Below are 15898 nucleotides of genomic sequence, written 5' to 3'. Positions count from 1 at the left end.
GTTTGGCAAGTTGATCTTGTTGAGAGCGGACGAGACTACAATGATGTTGAGATGGGCGGGCACTCGTTTCGTGAATGAGCTGACCACAGCGATTTAAAGGGACTGAATACAAAACTTCATTGCGGCTTCTGAGTTTGCAATAGTTTCTGCTACCTGACCTCGATAAGAGGATCGAATGAGTCCGAGATGTTCCGCAAGGCAAGATCACGGGGCTGGCTTGGATAGGAAGCTGACTCGGAGCGGGTCGGATCGGAGATGCTCTGAGGATCCGGGGCCCGGTCAAGGTTCCACTTTTACGGGATTGCGGCCGGCGTCATTCCCGATTTTGTCCGCTGGCAGATTACGTCACTCGAAAGAAGAGCCTCTACTGCAGGAAATTTGAGAACTTCTGAGAAAAGGATGAAGTATGATCTTTGCCGAAAGAATAGGCAGTCTTGAGGGGACGGCAGGGCCACTCGATGCTGGATGCTCGACTGGGTGCAGTGAACTTTGGCCGTTGCTTGTATAGAGCCTAGCATACGGAAAGACACAAAAACATTGGAGCTCTTCGTAAAAGAAACGACCGCGTGAGGATCTAGTGTAGTAATTGTTGCCAGTGATTGAAGACGTGCGTAAATCAAGTACTTGTTTAGGTTAATTTATTTGTTGATCTTCAGTGGCCCCCCCGGAGGGGGGGGGGGGGCAGTATAAGTAGGTCCGTACGCAGTCTAAGAAGCGATAGAGCAGGCAACAAGCATTGCAAGCATCAGCAGCCTGGATGGAGCCTGCTCACCCATGGCTTTGATGGGAATAATCTCGATTGGTCAGCCTGGGTGGTGGTGTAAACAGAGATAAGCGGACAACGACTAGCCAGCTAAGCCTTTACCAGTCGCCCGTTATCGTTGTCTCGGCACCACCGCTACCAGAGTATTCAACCCCTAATATGTGCGAGAAGTAGGATAGTGCGGGTATATTGGAAAGAGCTCTTATACTGGTCGTAAAGAGCGAAAAATACAGGAACAGCATACTACTGAGTGAGTTAAAACAGGCACATCTTTTCCACACCGAGAAATTCGAGATTTCAGTCCCAACATCCCACCGTCTGGTTGCTATCTCAGAGCTCTCTGTCGCCCCCTTTTATAGTGTTAAATTCCTGCAATTGACCATGTCTTGAGAGCAAGAGATACCGATACCCAGACACCAAGTAACCAGAGGGCCATCAAATTCAATGCGAGTGACACGAAACGACTACCATAACATCAATGAAGTGCTATACTTCCACCTCAACGCCAACAGGTAGTTGAGTTCATGTGTTCAGACATGAAGGGTGGCATCCAAATTCCGATCGGAACAAGTAAAGTGATGCTGGACAGTGCAGCTCAGGTGAGCAAACACCAGTCAGTTGCGGTCTTCCACCGCAAGCCAATTCCATGTCAGTCTATCAAAGAAGCTTTAAGTTTAATTGAGATAGAAGAATTGGCATATTTTTATACTTAGGACGGCTGAGACCTCCACGGGAGTTCAGTTTATTCTACAACATTTACGTACCAATGTTACCCTGTACATCACAAAAGGGCAATATTAGGGATCTACTAATATCAGGGACCATTGATCTTCAAGTTCTTTCAAGTAGACTCTCCGAGCACGGATCTCAAACTGAGGGTTCGCCCCTCCATCAGCTAACTTTACCCCTTTCGTCATCCGCTCATCGCGATTTGCCTTTCGGTCCTGCAGGCTGCGTTCATCTTTACTCACCAACACAAACTCTACCACCGAAGTTCGCCCAATGCCGGAACACTCTGCAAAGTAAAATCCCCCAAGGGTCCATCTGGAAGAGCAGGAAGTCTTTCTCAACCGGAGTGGGCATAGTTTGGAATTTGGAGTTTGTCGATTGACGGGTTAAGTTCCCTGTGAGACAAGTTCCCTGTGAGACAGGTCCTTTCCACGCCATCGACATGGCGTTAGACTAGAGCGACTGGAAACATTCCAATATTGCATCGCCGTAGGCTCATTACCGAAGTACATCTTATATTATCAAAAAGAAGGAAAAGGCCATGTTGGTGATCTGGGGGCTTGGCTGCTTATATCTACTCATTGCTTCCATTTACCAACAGCCACGCCGATCACTCATTCCGTGGAGCAATGTACCGAGGCATACTTTGCCACTGATAAATGTGTAATAAGCCAGTTCCTTTCCAATCAGAAAGTATCGGAGAATAAGCTTATTCGATGAAGAGCGAATCGCATTCGAAATGTGTGTCGTGAGGTCAAAGCAGATGTCCTGTCACCTACCTATTTCTTCAGCCTTCTCCACAATGGAAGCCACAATGACAGTTTCATTCCACGAAAACCATCTGCCAACTACCCTAGAACTCCGCTCGTACCTCTGGAGAAGTGTTCGACTTCAAAGCGCGTGGACGTCTGATCTGGCCAGTGAAAAAACAAGCTCTAAATATCCATTCTGGGCAATACTCGGCCTAAGAAAAAAATAAAGAGGACAAGGTAATCAGCAGAACTTTCTTGATCAGGCAAGAAGATTGTGAAATGATGCAGCATGATGCAGCTCAAAAACTCCCCTGCGGAGTCAAACATTTTGGGCAAATAGGGTCCGGACTACCAAGGGTCCGGACCTTTGAGACCATGAGCTACACCGGACTGTTAGGATAGTGGTCTTTGAGACCGAGAAGGTTCTGGTGGAATCGGATGTGATGAATCCGCGGTCCAAGCCAGGCAGCCTCGGTGATTCGCCATTCTTAGCCCAGGCTCGTGAACCAGCCAACTTGGGGGCACAGCGCTCCGCTGTATCCTGTTTGAAAACATCGGACATCGAACGAGGGATGGACATCGAGTGAGAGGTACCAGCTGTCTCTCACGCGTCCCCTCCCGTTCCGGAGACCACTTGGTGGTCCACGATCACTTGGCCACTGGCATCCACAAATCCTGTTGCCATCCGACGAACTGACCTGGGGGAAGGACCAGTTGATGCCACCACCATGACAATGACAGATTCAGTCATTCATGTCCATGTCGGGATAACCCAACCTCAGCCACCCCCGTCCCAGAAACAAATTTGGTGACAGGGTTGCAGCTTCAGAGTCCTAGCCAGGCGCGGCTATGCGCCTGGCACGGACCTCTGCAGAGGAAACCTGCGGCGAAGTGACATATGGCAGACATTTGTCAACTGTGTCACTGTCTCGGATGGGGCACAGGATGCTGAGTCGAATCCGAATGCGCGGCTTTTGATTGCTTGGCACTGGCCGGGATCGTTGCCACAGTTATTGGGACATTGGGCGCTAAGACGTCGTGGAGGCTCTCATCGAGACGTGAACGCACGATGACACTCAGTGCTGCACTAGCGGCTGCCAAACAGGAGACAAAGTGTCTCTGTAAGATGCCTGTCTAGCGCTACTCCGCCTTGCTAGGCACTAGAGGCAATTGACACACATAACGCTAACATGTTATGTGCAGGCGGAACACCCCGAGGTGCTGCTGCGTGCTAGCCTTCCCGCACCAGTTACCTGAAGTTCTGCAGGAGTGAAGTCAACTCAGTCTGCGCCACTGATTAGTCTGCTGAATACTTGAACCATTAAGTAAGCTTATTGCGTTAGTTTGGAGAGAATATGCGGGCCGAGAGGTGCGACAGTGTGCAGTACGTTTGCCAAGACCGCCAGCCTGATATCGAAACCCAGGCTCTCAGTGTTACCTCGGAGCCATCATAGCTGTCGAGCAGAAACATTTGACACGACATCTTGACAAATTTAGGGGAAAGAAAGTAATGATTTGTGCCATCTGAAATGCTTCGGTAGGTATCGCAGCTTGCCGCGATCGCAGTGTGGTCTAGGCGGTGAGATTCATGAACGCACACACCATGGGAAATGAACAGCACCGCTGCCGGAGGATGAAAATAGAAGGGATCACCCTTTTCAGGTTCAGGGTCGCCATGCAGACTGAATGTAAAAGCCCACCACTTTCTGCCCGGGTCGAGAGACTGACGCTTCTAGTGGGGGTCCGTGAATCCACATTTCGTTTCGTCTGACCGTGAAAGCCGTGATCTTTGGTCGACGACCGAACCACGCTGCATGGCGTGCCGTCTGCGCGCGTTTCAAGGGTTCATCCTCGGCCGTGACTACACTCAGCCGGATGAGGCTCCCGCGGCGCCAATTGCAACAGCTTAGGCAAGTACTGGCAGATTCTGACGATGGTTACTGTGAGAGAAGTCGGTTTTGCGTACCGCAAGTCTAGGTACAGAGGATACAGGCTGATGAGCCGTATGGTATTCGATGCTTCTTGGGCTGAGACTGCAATGGCTCGGATGAAGTCTCTGTGACGGGAATGCAAAGACCAAGTTGACTCGTCGTCAATGTCCAGAAGCTGGTATATTAAGACGGTGGATTTCCAGGTCTAGGTCAGGTTTCCCTTCCATCTCATCAGCATCCAGAATTCTCAGCTTGCAACGATATTCTAACACTTTCCTAAATAACTTTCATCCTTCACGTCAATCAAATCAAGCATTCGCTTACCGAATACCAATCAAAATGCACTTCACCAACGTCTTCGTCCAGGCCCTGCTTGCCGGCTCCGCCGTTGCAGCTCCCGCTTCTCTCGCCAGCAAGCGTCAACTTCAGCCCATCCAGGCTGCCTTGACCAACGTTCAGGACTCTCTTACCGGGCTCGACACCGCTGTCAAGGTACGAGAAGATGACTAGAGCATTATTCAGTGACCGAAGCTAACCCGCTCTTGCGTAGGCTCTCAACGCCGCGGATCCCAACACCGCCGCCAACCTGCTTGATGCTTCCAACAAGGTCCAGACCTCGCTGAAGCAAGGTACCACGCAGATTCAGGGCGCCCAGGAGCTTTCCCTCACCGATGCCCTCACCCTCCAGCAGTCAGCCGGTGGCTTGACCACCGCTGTCCAGACCTCCGTTGATGACTTGGTCGCCAAGAAGCCGGAGCTTGACAAGCTTGGCGCCACCTCCATCGCCGTTGACCAGCTCAAGCAGCAGAAGGCGACTGCCGGTGACTTCAGCAGTGCCATCGTTTCCAAGGTCCCCGCGATCGGCCAGGGTATTGCTCAGCAGTCTGTTGACCAGGTTACTCAGTCTCTGGACGGTGGTATTCAGAAGCTCGGCGGTGATGCCGCCGGTGGTGCCGCCGGTGGTGCCGCGCCTGCTGCCCCCGCTGCCCCTGCCGCTCCCGCCGCCCCTGCTGGCGCACAAGAGCAATTCCACGCTGAGGTCATGGCCTAAGCAGCGGTTATTCTGAGGAGAAAGATGGTACAGGATCCAACCATGGAGATCTGATGATTATATGAAGATTTTTAGCGAGTTTCCTTTTGTGTAGTGTATTGATAGGTGAAGACAGAATGGTTAGCTGAGCTGCCGGAGCAGCTGCGCTGCATAGTCTGTTCTGTTGAAATGAACTTGAAATCTTACATTTATTTTGCCTTTGGAAATGTGATAGAGCTTGAACTCTAGCTAACAGTCATTGATAGGTTCCCTTACCTTTAATGTTGTGCCTATTCCTGCAACAAGGTGACAGTAAAGATCACCGAGACTCGCTCAAGTCCCTCAGCATTAGGCTGTGTTGCTACGATGAATTAGTGACAAAACCCATTCGTTCTCGAGAATCTCGACGCTGGGCCACGTCGAAGACAATTTCCACAAGTAACACGACTTTCATTGATGCCGTGAAGGCGGGTTTAACCGGTACCACAGTCCTCATTGAGGCCATCGTATTCCCAACCCAGCTTGCTTGACTGGGCGGAAAGCTTTCGTTGAACTGTGTACCTGCATTGAGACCATCACGGATATTCCAGTACGGTAATACGCGGCATGCTCGAGGCCAGTCTTGCAAAGCGCCTGTGTTGTCCAATGCCGCTTCGAGATAGACACCAATGTATCTGCCGGTTTCTCCAAGTCCGGAGCTCTTTTCCTTGAATACAAGAAGGCCGCGACCCTCTTCATCATATTTTCCTTGGCCAAGCATGACCATCATACTAGTATTTTCATCCAGTGTCTCAGGTGGGTCTGATGCGTAAAGACGATGGCCAAAAAGGCCACGGGGGAATGTGACGAAGCAAAAGACCCTTGCGCTCTCTCCCACCATTTGTTCGAAATGACCAAAGCCCCAGGTCGAGAGGTATTCCCGTTGCACCGGACGTAGCATGGAGATCATGATGTTCGTTGATTCTTCGGGTGTAAGATCCGAGCACCAATCACTGTGATGGGTCCCGTCTTCTTCATGCTTGGGAAGAAGGGAGTTTACCGAAGACAGACTCAGTGATATCCATGGAGCAGGAAGCGATACTCGAAGGTACTGGCGCCGGTAACGGCTGACGTGAGATGATAAAGGTAGGCAAATACAGTTGTCGATAGACCCCTGAAGCGTTCTGCAGTTCAAAACGCCCAGAACCAACATGGATGACAAGGTCTGGATTAATGGCAAGGATATCGAAAGACCAGCGTGAGTCATCGTATGCAATTGTGGCATCGTGTCCATCGGAGTTATCAGACGGGGCCTGCGGCCGACGTCCAGAGAATCAGCGAAGAGCGCAGGTGAATTGGCCAAGGGTGCCGTCATAGACAGGGTGGGTATGTCGTAGACGAAGATGCTCTGGTCATCAGAGACCCTGATTATCTCCTCTTGAAGCCTCAGGAAAGCCTTGCCGCCCTCTCCGTAGAGAAGCGGCATGTTGACACCGAAGAGACCGAGGAGACAGTACGCTTGATCTTCGAAGCGAGTTGTAACACGGCTAGCGGCCCAAGACATGATTGCGGCAACACTGAAGTCGGAAGGGGATGCATGGCCTAAGAGACATTCTTTATTAATTCCGGTTGCTCGATGTATTACGTCAAGCAAACTTCGTTTTGTTCCAAGAAGTGTCCAATCCTGAGTGTAAAAGTTGATGCGGCGGGGGGCAATAAGCTCCTGCAAAGTCCAGCCACGAGTAAACCATTTGCTGTTTAGAAACTGGATCTTCAGGTCGCGCTGATCAATGGTCTTGCTTGAGATTGATACGTCGGCCATATAAACGTAACAAAACGCTGCTTCTCGGTACCAGGCAAACATAGAGTTGATAGCTTCCGATAACTCGGCGGAGCTGCGCTTGTCGATGCAGTTGGTGTCTACCCAAGCATGGGTGTATCCGTTCTGCGAGGCTAGCTGGCAGAACGATTCGATCTTGAGAAAGCCCTTCTTTTCTTTCCTAGTCTCAAGGTGGTCCCATTCTTGGAACGATACTTCTCCGTCCTCCCAGGTGTGGGAAAGAATGGCATACGGTGGGGTGCGAGCACGGTCAAAAAAACTCCTCGAGCTCCAATGTCGCCGTGTTGATCAGATGCATGATGAGCTAGATTGGGAGCACTCATAAGAGCAGCTCACATCTAGATAACGAGAAGGCCACCATGAAATCCACGGTGAGAAGGTGAGGTGTCAGAAGTGAGGTGTGTTTGGGATGAGGGGTATCCCCGGCATCCATCAGTTGGGAGAGCCTGATCACTTGGAAGCTATGGTGAGATGACTAAGCGGCAAGACCATGTTTATCTTATCTTTTGGAAAGTCCTTAATACCTTCTGTTTGGGCAGTGCTTTCATCGCATTATGCCAATTGTACTCGAAGGAAGCATCAGCCAACGTCCCTTTCCGCGTGTTGACGGCCACCTCCGCTGCGAATCGGGCAAGGTCCCAAGATTGACCGTCCAGAGCCGGTACGACCGACCTGATCGTGTCTGAAATGCTCTCACGTGCCTAAGTTGGACGAACATGGAAGCTTCTCAGTTTTGCCACAGGATTCATTCTGACATCATCCCTGAATCCCCGGCGGAGCCTCTGCTCCTAGGCCCCCCGAATGTCACCACCCGACATCTCTCGTCCAGCAAATGAAGCCTTAGATCCTTCTATCTACCTTTGTCAGTTGTGGATCCTCGTCAGTTAGCCTGTACGATCAGTATGACTTTCCGTTGGAAGTCCCGGAAAGTCATGATCGTCTCCCTCTGAGGTCTTGGCGACGTGATGTCTTGCTACCTGTTTTGATTTACTGCTTGACTATCCTCATGGAATCTATGATGGCCAGCTTTTCTTCGCAAAATCTTTCTTCACAGGCGTTGTATCCTGTTTCCGTTCAGTAGATATCTACGATCTCCCTGGCTTCTGACAGTGATGGACGAGAAAGCAGCTCCTGGGGCCGACAGCCCCCCTGGTCCGAGGCATCCGCGCGCCCGTGATGCCAACGTTGAAAATCGCCATGCTCATCAGTATGACCCTACCGCATTTGGTCGTCATAGTCTACAGATCAGTCAGGCTTCACAGCCTGCTTCGGAGTTTCAGCCTGAAGGTCAACGACAGTATGGGATCGTTCCTAGCACAAGAGATGGAGACGTGCTCGATGAGAAGAGGTCACAACCACAGAGTCCGCCAGACATCGACACATCCCGCCGCCCGGCCTCAGCACCACACCACCAACCATCATCCCCACGATCTCCAAAGAAACACACCACCAGACCAAGCCATGACTTTGACCGTCGCTACGACGGCCCCTTCAGCCGGCCAAGTCTCGCCATGACCCGGCGAAGCTCGCTCTCACCCACGCGACCGTCAACGGACCCAAACACACCCCACACCAGCGAAGCCCGCGGCACGGCCGGTGACCCTCCCCGAACCCTCCCGGCCTTCCATCCAACTCCCCCACCACTAAACTACACCCTCCGCACCCGAAAGACAGCAATCGCTTTGTTCTGGACCCTCATACTCATCGACTCCATCGCCATGCCGATAGCCCTTTACTTTGGCCTCTGGTACGGCGTCGGCCCAGGGACGAACACCCCCGTGGAAAAGAAGGAGAAACTCTCCCCCAACGCCGTCTTTTCCATTGTCACCGCGGCCGTGGGTGGCGCCAGCATTGTAGAGTACTTTGTGCGTTTCTGGCGACTTTGGCGCAAGAGGAGCAAGTGTCGTGTCATCGGGGCGCATAGGTGGTACCTCGACTGGTTTCATTGGAACTTTTCGTTTGCGTGGATAATCATCATGATTGAACTCATCGTGTAAGTGTCCACCCCCCTCGCATCAATCTCATAGTTACCTCAAGTCACACATTATTGACACCATCCAAGAGGCACCGTCCCAAGAAACCCCCCAATCCGCCTCCTCTCCATGCCCGTCCCAACAATGCTCCTCGTCTTCGGCACCCAACTCCTCCTAATCGACGCCCTACGCGCCCTCCACATCCCCTCCCCTCTCCGCATCTCCTCTGTGCCCCGCAGAGCCCAGCTCCGACCAGGCATCTACTCCCTCATCGAAGACGTCTGCGCAGTCGACGGGTCCGGCGGCACGGACTTCCGCGTCGCGCTGGATAGGCGGTACGAGGCGAGCCACGTCTTTCGCGCGATGCTGAGGCGGTTGGGTGTGTTTTGGGCTGTTGGCGCTGAGGGCTGTGCTGTGCTTTGTACGGCGCTGATTTTCGGTTTGAGGAGCGGGGAGGCGGCGTATGTTGTTGGGTGGTCGGTGCCGTTCGTGTGGGCTGGTGTCTGGACGGTCGCGACGTTTTGGTATGTGAAGAGAGAGTTGAGGCGAGAGGCTGAGGCTTGGAGTGAGGAGGTCGCGAGGAAGGGGGTGGCAGCGTCCATGTCCATGGCGTCGGTTTGAAAGGACTGAGGTTCACGTAGACATGTAATGAGGTACCACAAATCACGTACACGAAGAGTGACAAATTACAGATGCTTGGAGATTTATCTTGATATTTTTGCTCTCGTCCATGTCTATGCTTCCATGGGGACCTTCCCTCATCAACCCAAAACGCCTCGTTCACGGCCAAAGTCCTCTGAGACGCCGTTTTCTTCCCCTCCCAGCAATACATACATGCAAAGGTCTATTCCTCGAGACCATCTCGAAAGAGAACCATATAATACAGAAAAGGAAAGCAATCGTCCAATTACACAAGGTGCCGCCCTTCTACACACAGCCTACCGCTTCCGCGTGTCGCGACCCTTCTTTTTACTCTTCTTCTTGTCCTTGGGCAGGTCTAGCGCCGTGCCCTTGAGCTGCTCCGCCATCGTCCGGAGCATGTACTCGTCCACATTATATATTCTCTCGCCCCACGCGTTATGTTCAATTTCTACCGCTTCATCCGGTGCGACGGACTCTGAGAACCGACCTAGCCCAGAGGGTCCCGGGCCGCCGCCTGACTGACCGGCGACATCCTCCCGCGGCGTGCCTTGGCGGGTGCTAGAGGCGCCAGAAGGTGCGCCGCTCTTTTCGTTGAACTCTGCGTCGTCGTCCTGAATCTCCTTCTCGGCGGCCTTGGCGGCTTCTACGTCTTCCTGGTCTTCGGCCTGCTTAAGGTCCTCGGCCACGGTTCTCGACGCTCCGCTGTCTCCTCCACCCAAAAGGCGGTCCATGGCGGCATTAGCGGCATCATCGACCAGGTCTGTTCCCTCAGTGCCGAGAACGTCCCGCACGGAAAGTTTGTTGAAGTAGTCCGTGGTGAAGCTACCCTCCTGAATGACCACGTCGTCCAGCATCTGCTTCTGCGACGCTTTACGAAGAATGTTGGCTTCAATTGTGTGCTCGCTGACGAGTCGGTAGATGTGAACATCTCGTGTCTGACCGATACGATGGCATCGATCCTGGCACTGCTTGTCCATGGCTGGGTTCCAGTCTTGGTCGTAAAAGATGACGGTATCGGCCCCAGTAAGGTTGATGCCCAATCCACCGGAACGTGTAGACAAGATGAAGCACAGGATGCGTGGGTCATGGTTGAACCTGTCCGTAAGGATTTGCCGCTGCTCAATCTTTGTTTGTCCATCAAGTCGAAGGTACTTGTGGCCGTGGATATTGAGGAACTGCTCGAGAATATCCAGAACCTTGGTCATCTGTGTGAAGATCAAGGCACGATGGCCGCCGGCTTGAAGCTTGCGAAGAAGTTTGTCCAAGGCTTGAAGCTTTCCACAGTCGTATTGAAGCAGACGCTTGTCTGGGAACTGGATGCTGTGACGCATGCGAGACTCGTGCCATGGGTCAATGGGTGGCTGCTTGGGCATGAAAGGAGCCCACCGGACAGGCGCTGAGAGCTTGAGATCCTCGTCCGTAAAGGCCTGAGCCGCCTTTCTTCCCAGTATCACCTCGTTCATGTCGCGAGTGATGACGGCGGGAGTGACGCATGTGAACTTTTGAATGATCGTCTGCATCGCATCGGCTCGTTCGTCAGCTGGATGGATGACGGCACGGAGGAAGTCAGAATCCTCCGCAAACCAATTCAAGATCTGGTTAGGAACTCTTGGCTTGGGTTTCCGGGGTCTGCCGTCTAACCCGAGCGTCAGGAAATCAATCAGGCGCTTGCCATAGATGGGCCGACGTTGGCCGCGGAGAGCGTTCAGGTACACGCTATGCTGCAATTCCTCGAAGCGGCGCCAGCGAGCCAGGCTGTCCAGATACATAATGTTCGACTCAACTGTTGAAGGGTCGAGGTTTGTACGAGCCAGATGAGCTCTGGTATTCTGTGCCTCTCTCAGTTCCATCAGTACCCTGTGGAGGCTGAGCTGCGAAATACGCTCCGCCGTTGTGTTGGACATATTCTCGTGTTGTGTAGGAATCATGTTGAGAACGCCCAGGCTAACAATGGACATAGGCTCTACTGCAAGTAAAGATCGGTGTAGGAACTGATCGGTAACCTGAAATTCTGCTGGAACGGATTTCTGCATCCTAAAGGACGTCATGATGGGGCGGTCCACGAAAAGGTCGGGATGGTTGCAGACTTTCCGCAACTGCATCAGACAATTGATGATGGAAAGGTAGTTGCCAGAGGACAGCGTCTCCCGGGTGTCTGTGCGAGCCAAGAAGCCATCATACAACTCGCGCTGACGTTTCGACAGGCGACAGAACTCTACGTGTTCGTACTTGGCCGGCATTTGCTTTTCGACGTCGGCCTTGAGTCTTCGTAGTAGATACGGTCGCAAGACCTTGTGTAATTTGGAAATGATCGCTCGCGCTTCCTCGTCCATCGTCTCGCGGCCGTTTTCCAGGATTTGAGACTCTGGCTTGTGGAACCAATCGTGAAACTCTTGCAAGTCTGCGAATCCACCCACGCCATTTTCGGCTGGCATGAGGAAGAACAGCAACGACCACAACTCGGTGAGATTGTTTTGGAGCGGGGTGCCTGTAAGTAGAAGCCTTGCCCGAGTATTGAAACCGAGGAGCGTCTGCCACCGCTGTGATTTGAAGTTCTTGATGTTGTGGGCCTCGTCGAGAATCATGTAGTGCCACCTCCGACGTTTGAAGACCTGCTGGTCCTGGATGACAAGCTGGTAAGATGTTATGCAGACGTTCCATACGTCATCATTGTTCCATCCCTGTCGCTTGCGTTTCCTCTCCTCTTGAGTGCCGTAGTAGGAAAGAATCTTGAAACCAGGACACCATTTCTTGAACTCCATCTCCCAGTTGAGCATGACACTTGTTGGTACGATCACCAGATGCGGTCCCCAAACCTCGTGATGGCAAGCAAGATGAGCGAGTAGCGAGATGGTCTGGATGGTTTTGCCAAGACCCATCTCATCTGCAAGAATGCCATTGGTGTTGTTGGCATACAGTCCCGCCAGCCAGTCCAGTCCATGATGCTGATATTCACGCAGAGTACCACGAAGCAAAAACGGGATTTGCGTCTGTTGTGAATTGGGGTTTGGTGAAGCTGACCGACTGACAACATCCTTTGCCCCTGGGGTCGCCAAAGACATTGTGTCCACATCTGAAGGCTTTGTGTCGGATGTAGGGGGCGAATGACTTTGTTCTCGACTTGGCGGGACGGTAATGATATCGGTATCAGGAGTGACATGTTTCGTTGCGACCGTAGCAGCGGTAGATGGCGCCGGGGGCATTGACGCCTCTGATGTTTTCGATGGCGCATCTTGCATTTCCGTATCAGCAGATTCCACTGCCTCTGGTATCCCGTTGGTGGCAGCTACTACCCTCGTGAATGTTGGTTCCTTATGTATGCCATTGACTAAGGCCTCATCTGACATGAGCGACTGTACGGGCAAGGTGAGCTCCTTCTCTGAGGCTGCAATTTCGACACCTTCATCCTGGTCGCCAGCGCTTGGTAGCACAGTAGCTTGCCGTTCTGTGTCAACCTCCATCTCGTCACCGTCCAAGAAGATACCGGGGTGTTGAATTAGAGACACTTCATCATCATCATCATCCTCAACAATGTCGTCCCTAAAGTTCGATGATGCCTCTGCTTGTGGGGATGCGCCATCAGCCACCAAGGCTGTAGTGTTTTCATGTGGCTCCTTGTCATCGGGCGGCGCCTCATCCTTAATTTTCTTCAACTCGGATTTCCCAAAGAGCATGCCCAACAATCCAGATGGCTCCTCGTCGCCGTCTTCCTCTTCCGACTCTTCATCTGCGGCAGAGCCGTCATCACTGTCGTCCATATCGGTGGACCCCATGTCGTCATCCATGTCAACGGACTCATCGCTGGTCTCTTCTCCGGGGCTCGTTGCCACAACTTTTGAGTCTGCCTCGGACTCGACGCCATTGGTGAGTTTCTTTTCGGCTTGTTCGTCGGGAGGAAGCTCAGGTAGATTGGCGTATTTGGCGCGAAGCTGTTCCATAGTGAGCTTCTCATCGCCAGCATCGCCGGTGTGATCTTCGCCTGCTTCCTCCTCTTCTGAAGATGACATGACATCGTCGTCATCGTTGCCGGAGTCATCATCATCCGCATCTACCGACATCGCTTGGCTGTTCTCTAGGTCGCTGTCGAGGTCATCCAGGCCGTCCTCATTGTCGTCGTCGTCATCGTCGTCGAGATCATCCTCATCGGATATGTCCGAATCTGCCTGTGTTCTTCTTGCCTGCAGCTTCTGCTCTGACAAATTGACGGCCTCCTGAAGCGCAGCCTTGACCCGGCGCTGCTCCTCTGCCTCCCATTCTTGAATCCTCCGCCGATTGATCTCGTACCGAACATTCTCCCAGGTTCCAAACATGCTTTTGACAACCACTCTGTATCGCCCGATCCACACAAAGCGCGCCTCGGCCTCGAGTTCTTCTGCTGACTTTGGTTGGCGCCGGAGCCAAGCGTCCTTGCATGCTTCGGCAATCTTCTTGGCCTGCGCTCGATGTCTCTGCTGCTCTGCTACCATCAGCTTGCGGAAGTTGGTAACAGCCTTGGCCATGTGGTCTGCATGAGCCCATTGGCGAGGTGGTTCCTCTTCCGCCTCGGGAACAAAAAGGGTGCAGCGCTCTTGTGAAAGAATACCGCCAGGCTCCACAGCCTCTTCAATGCGCAAGACAATTTGAGCATCCTTCTGGGCCATCTCATCAGTGTAGCTAGGCCCCTCCTCTGGGATGTACATGCCACCATCCTCAACGGGTATTGCCTGCGCCTTTTCCCAGTATTCTTCAAAGTTGGGTCCGATTCTTAGCCTCTTGCTGACTTGTCCCGGATGTACAACGGGTAGCTCGGTCGCGCGCACACGTAACTTAATCCGCGTACGGTTCGGGCTACCCGCCGATGTTGTCGCTACCTCATCGTCGATGGAGCTGCGACGGCCCCGCCTTGTCCGCGTTGACTGCCTAGTTGGTTGAGCAGATGGGGAAGGGCTTCGCTTGCGTGTGGATCGGGAGGTGGATTTGGTCTCGTTCGCAGCCGACTTTCGGTTGGAGGTCTTGGGCGGAGGCGGTGCGGGCTTTGCTGCTGATGGTTTTCGCGAGGGAGTCTTGGACTTGGAGGTTCCGTTTGGGGTGGGGGTCGCGGCATGGCCGTTGGTAGAAGCATACTTGTTCTTGGAGGGCGGACTGCTGTTAAGAGCTCCTCTCGTCATTCGCTTGCCGGATGGCGGATGGAACTCAAGGGGGATAGTGTTGATTCGACCAGACTTGCGTCTGCCATTGTCGATAAAAGACGTCGGGCCCTCGGCGGTGATCTTCTTCCATGGCGGAGAGATTTGCTTCTTTTTCTGACCAGATCCAGGCGCGGATGGCGTGGAGACGCGACGTCGTTTCGAAGGGCGTTCATCATCGATGTCGGAGGAGGGCACGGGAGGGGGAGGCGAGGGCGAGGGTGTTGACGGAGATAATGGTGATGTAGGTGATGGTGAGCGGAGGGGTAGTCCGATGAAGTCGTTACCGTTGGGGGTCAGTTGGCCTTCGAAATCGTCGGATCCAAGGGATTCGAGCGGTGATGAGGGCGGATCGGTATCATATTGAGGTACAGTCGCGGTTTGTTCGTCGCGTTGGGATTCGATGGCCTCGTTGGTGGGTTGCGCAGGGTCGGGCGACGCGGTCTTGTTCATAATAGCAACGGGGGGCGGACGCGAGATGGGGCCGTGATCTCGACGGGGCCGGCATCTGAAGCGTCAAATTTAACGTCTATAGAATGGTGTATGCTCAGAGAATTCTAGTTTCGAGTTTGAACATGATGACACGTCTTGGTGGCCGGCTGCGTTGGAAAAAGGATGCAAAACCAGCGTCGCCAGCAAAAAGTTTGATGATAGATTTTTTTGCAAAGATGCAGCTCCGGCCTTGCCTGGGCTAACCGAAAGGAGAACGTTGGTACTTGGCCTCAGACCTCAAGACTCGGGGGGCGCAGGGGCGTAGAGGCCGTTCGGGTGGTGACGGCGGACGATTGATGCTGCCCTGAGGTACAGGCAGGCAGCTACACACCACTGTGACTCGAACCACCAATGAATGACGACCGCTGTTTGGGGGACTTTGCTCCCTTGAATCAACGAAATGGGTGACAGGAGTCAGGGCAAGTCCATCCAACCAGACGTCCGGATTCGACCAAAGTGCCCCACATTTGTCTTTGGCTGGCGCGCACCTCAAAAAAGTGACCAGTTCTGAACGTTGCACGCCTCAGGCATTCACCCCATCCAGACTGGCCAACCACAATCGAGGGATTTGGCTAGCAATCATCAATCGACCGAAGCTTCGG

The 15898-nt window shown here is 53.0% G+C and overlaps 4 protein-coding genes across 4 annotated transcripts; 2 read left to right on the top strand and 2 right to left on the bottom strand.

Moving 5' to 3' along the window:
- Positions 1–4514: 4514 nt before the first annotated feature.
- CPAR01_05962 (uncharacterized protein) lies at positions 4515–5226 on the top strand (the record flags this gene model as incomplete). Its single annotated transcript, XM_060490237.1, has 2 exons — positions 4515–4667; positions 4726–5226. The coding sequence occupies 2 exons, from the start codon at positions 4515–4517 to the stop codon at positions 5224–5226; spliced, it is 654 nt and encodes a 217-aa protein (XP_060351703.1).
- A 340-nt stretch (positions 5227–5566) lies between these two features.
- CPAR01_05961 (HET domain-containing protein) lies at positions 5567–7322 on the bottom strand (the record flags this gene model as incomplete). Its single annotated transcript, XM_060490236.1, has 2 exons — positions 5567–7184; positions 7285–7322. The coding sequence occupies 2 exons, from the start codon at positions 7320–7322 to the stop codon at positions 5567–5569; spliced, it is 1656 nt and encodes a 551-aa protein (XP_060351702.1).
- Positions 7323–8136: 814 nt separating this feature from the next.
- On the top strand, positions 8137–9618 carry CPAR01_05960 (uncharacterized protein; the record flags this gene model as incomplete). The annotated part of the gene is made up of 2 exons (XM_060490235.1): positions 8137–9017; positions 9087–9618. 2 exons carry the CDS (start codon positions 8137–8139, stop codon positions 9616–9618), a joined length of 1413 nt encoding a protein of 470 aa, XP_060351701.1.
- Positions 9619–9935: 317 nt separating this feature from the next.
- CPAR01_05959 (SNF2 family domain-containing protein) lies at positions 9936–15257 on the bottom strand (the record flags this gene model as incomplete). The annotated part of the gene is made up of 1 exon (XM_060490234.1): positions 9936–15257. One exon carries the CDS (start codon positions 15255–15257, stop codon positions 9936–9938), a length of 5322 nt encoding a protein of 1773 aa, XP_060351700.1.
- Between the last annotated feature and the right edge of the window lie 641 nt (positions 15258–15898).

Source organism: Colletotrichum paranaense, assembly GCF_030867605.1.
Source record: "Colletotrichum paranaense strain IMI 384185 chromosome Unknown Scaffold_4.1, whole genome shotgun sequence".
Taxonomy (NCBI): Eukaryota; Fungi; Ascomycota; class Sordariomycetes; order Glomerellales; family Glomerellaceae; genus Colletotrichum; species Colletotrichum paranaense.
The sequence above is the reverse complement of the archived record's forward strand: the minus strand, read 5'-3'. Positions and strand labels throughout refer to the sequence as shown.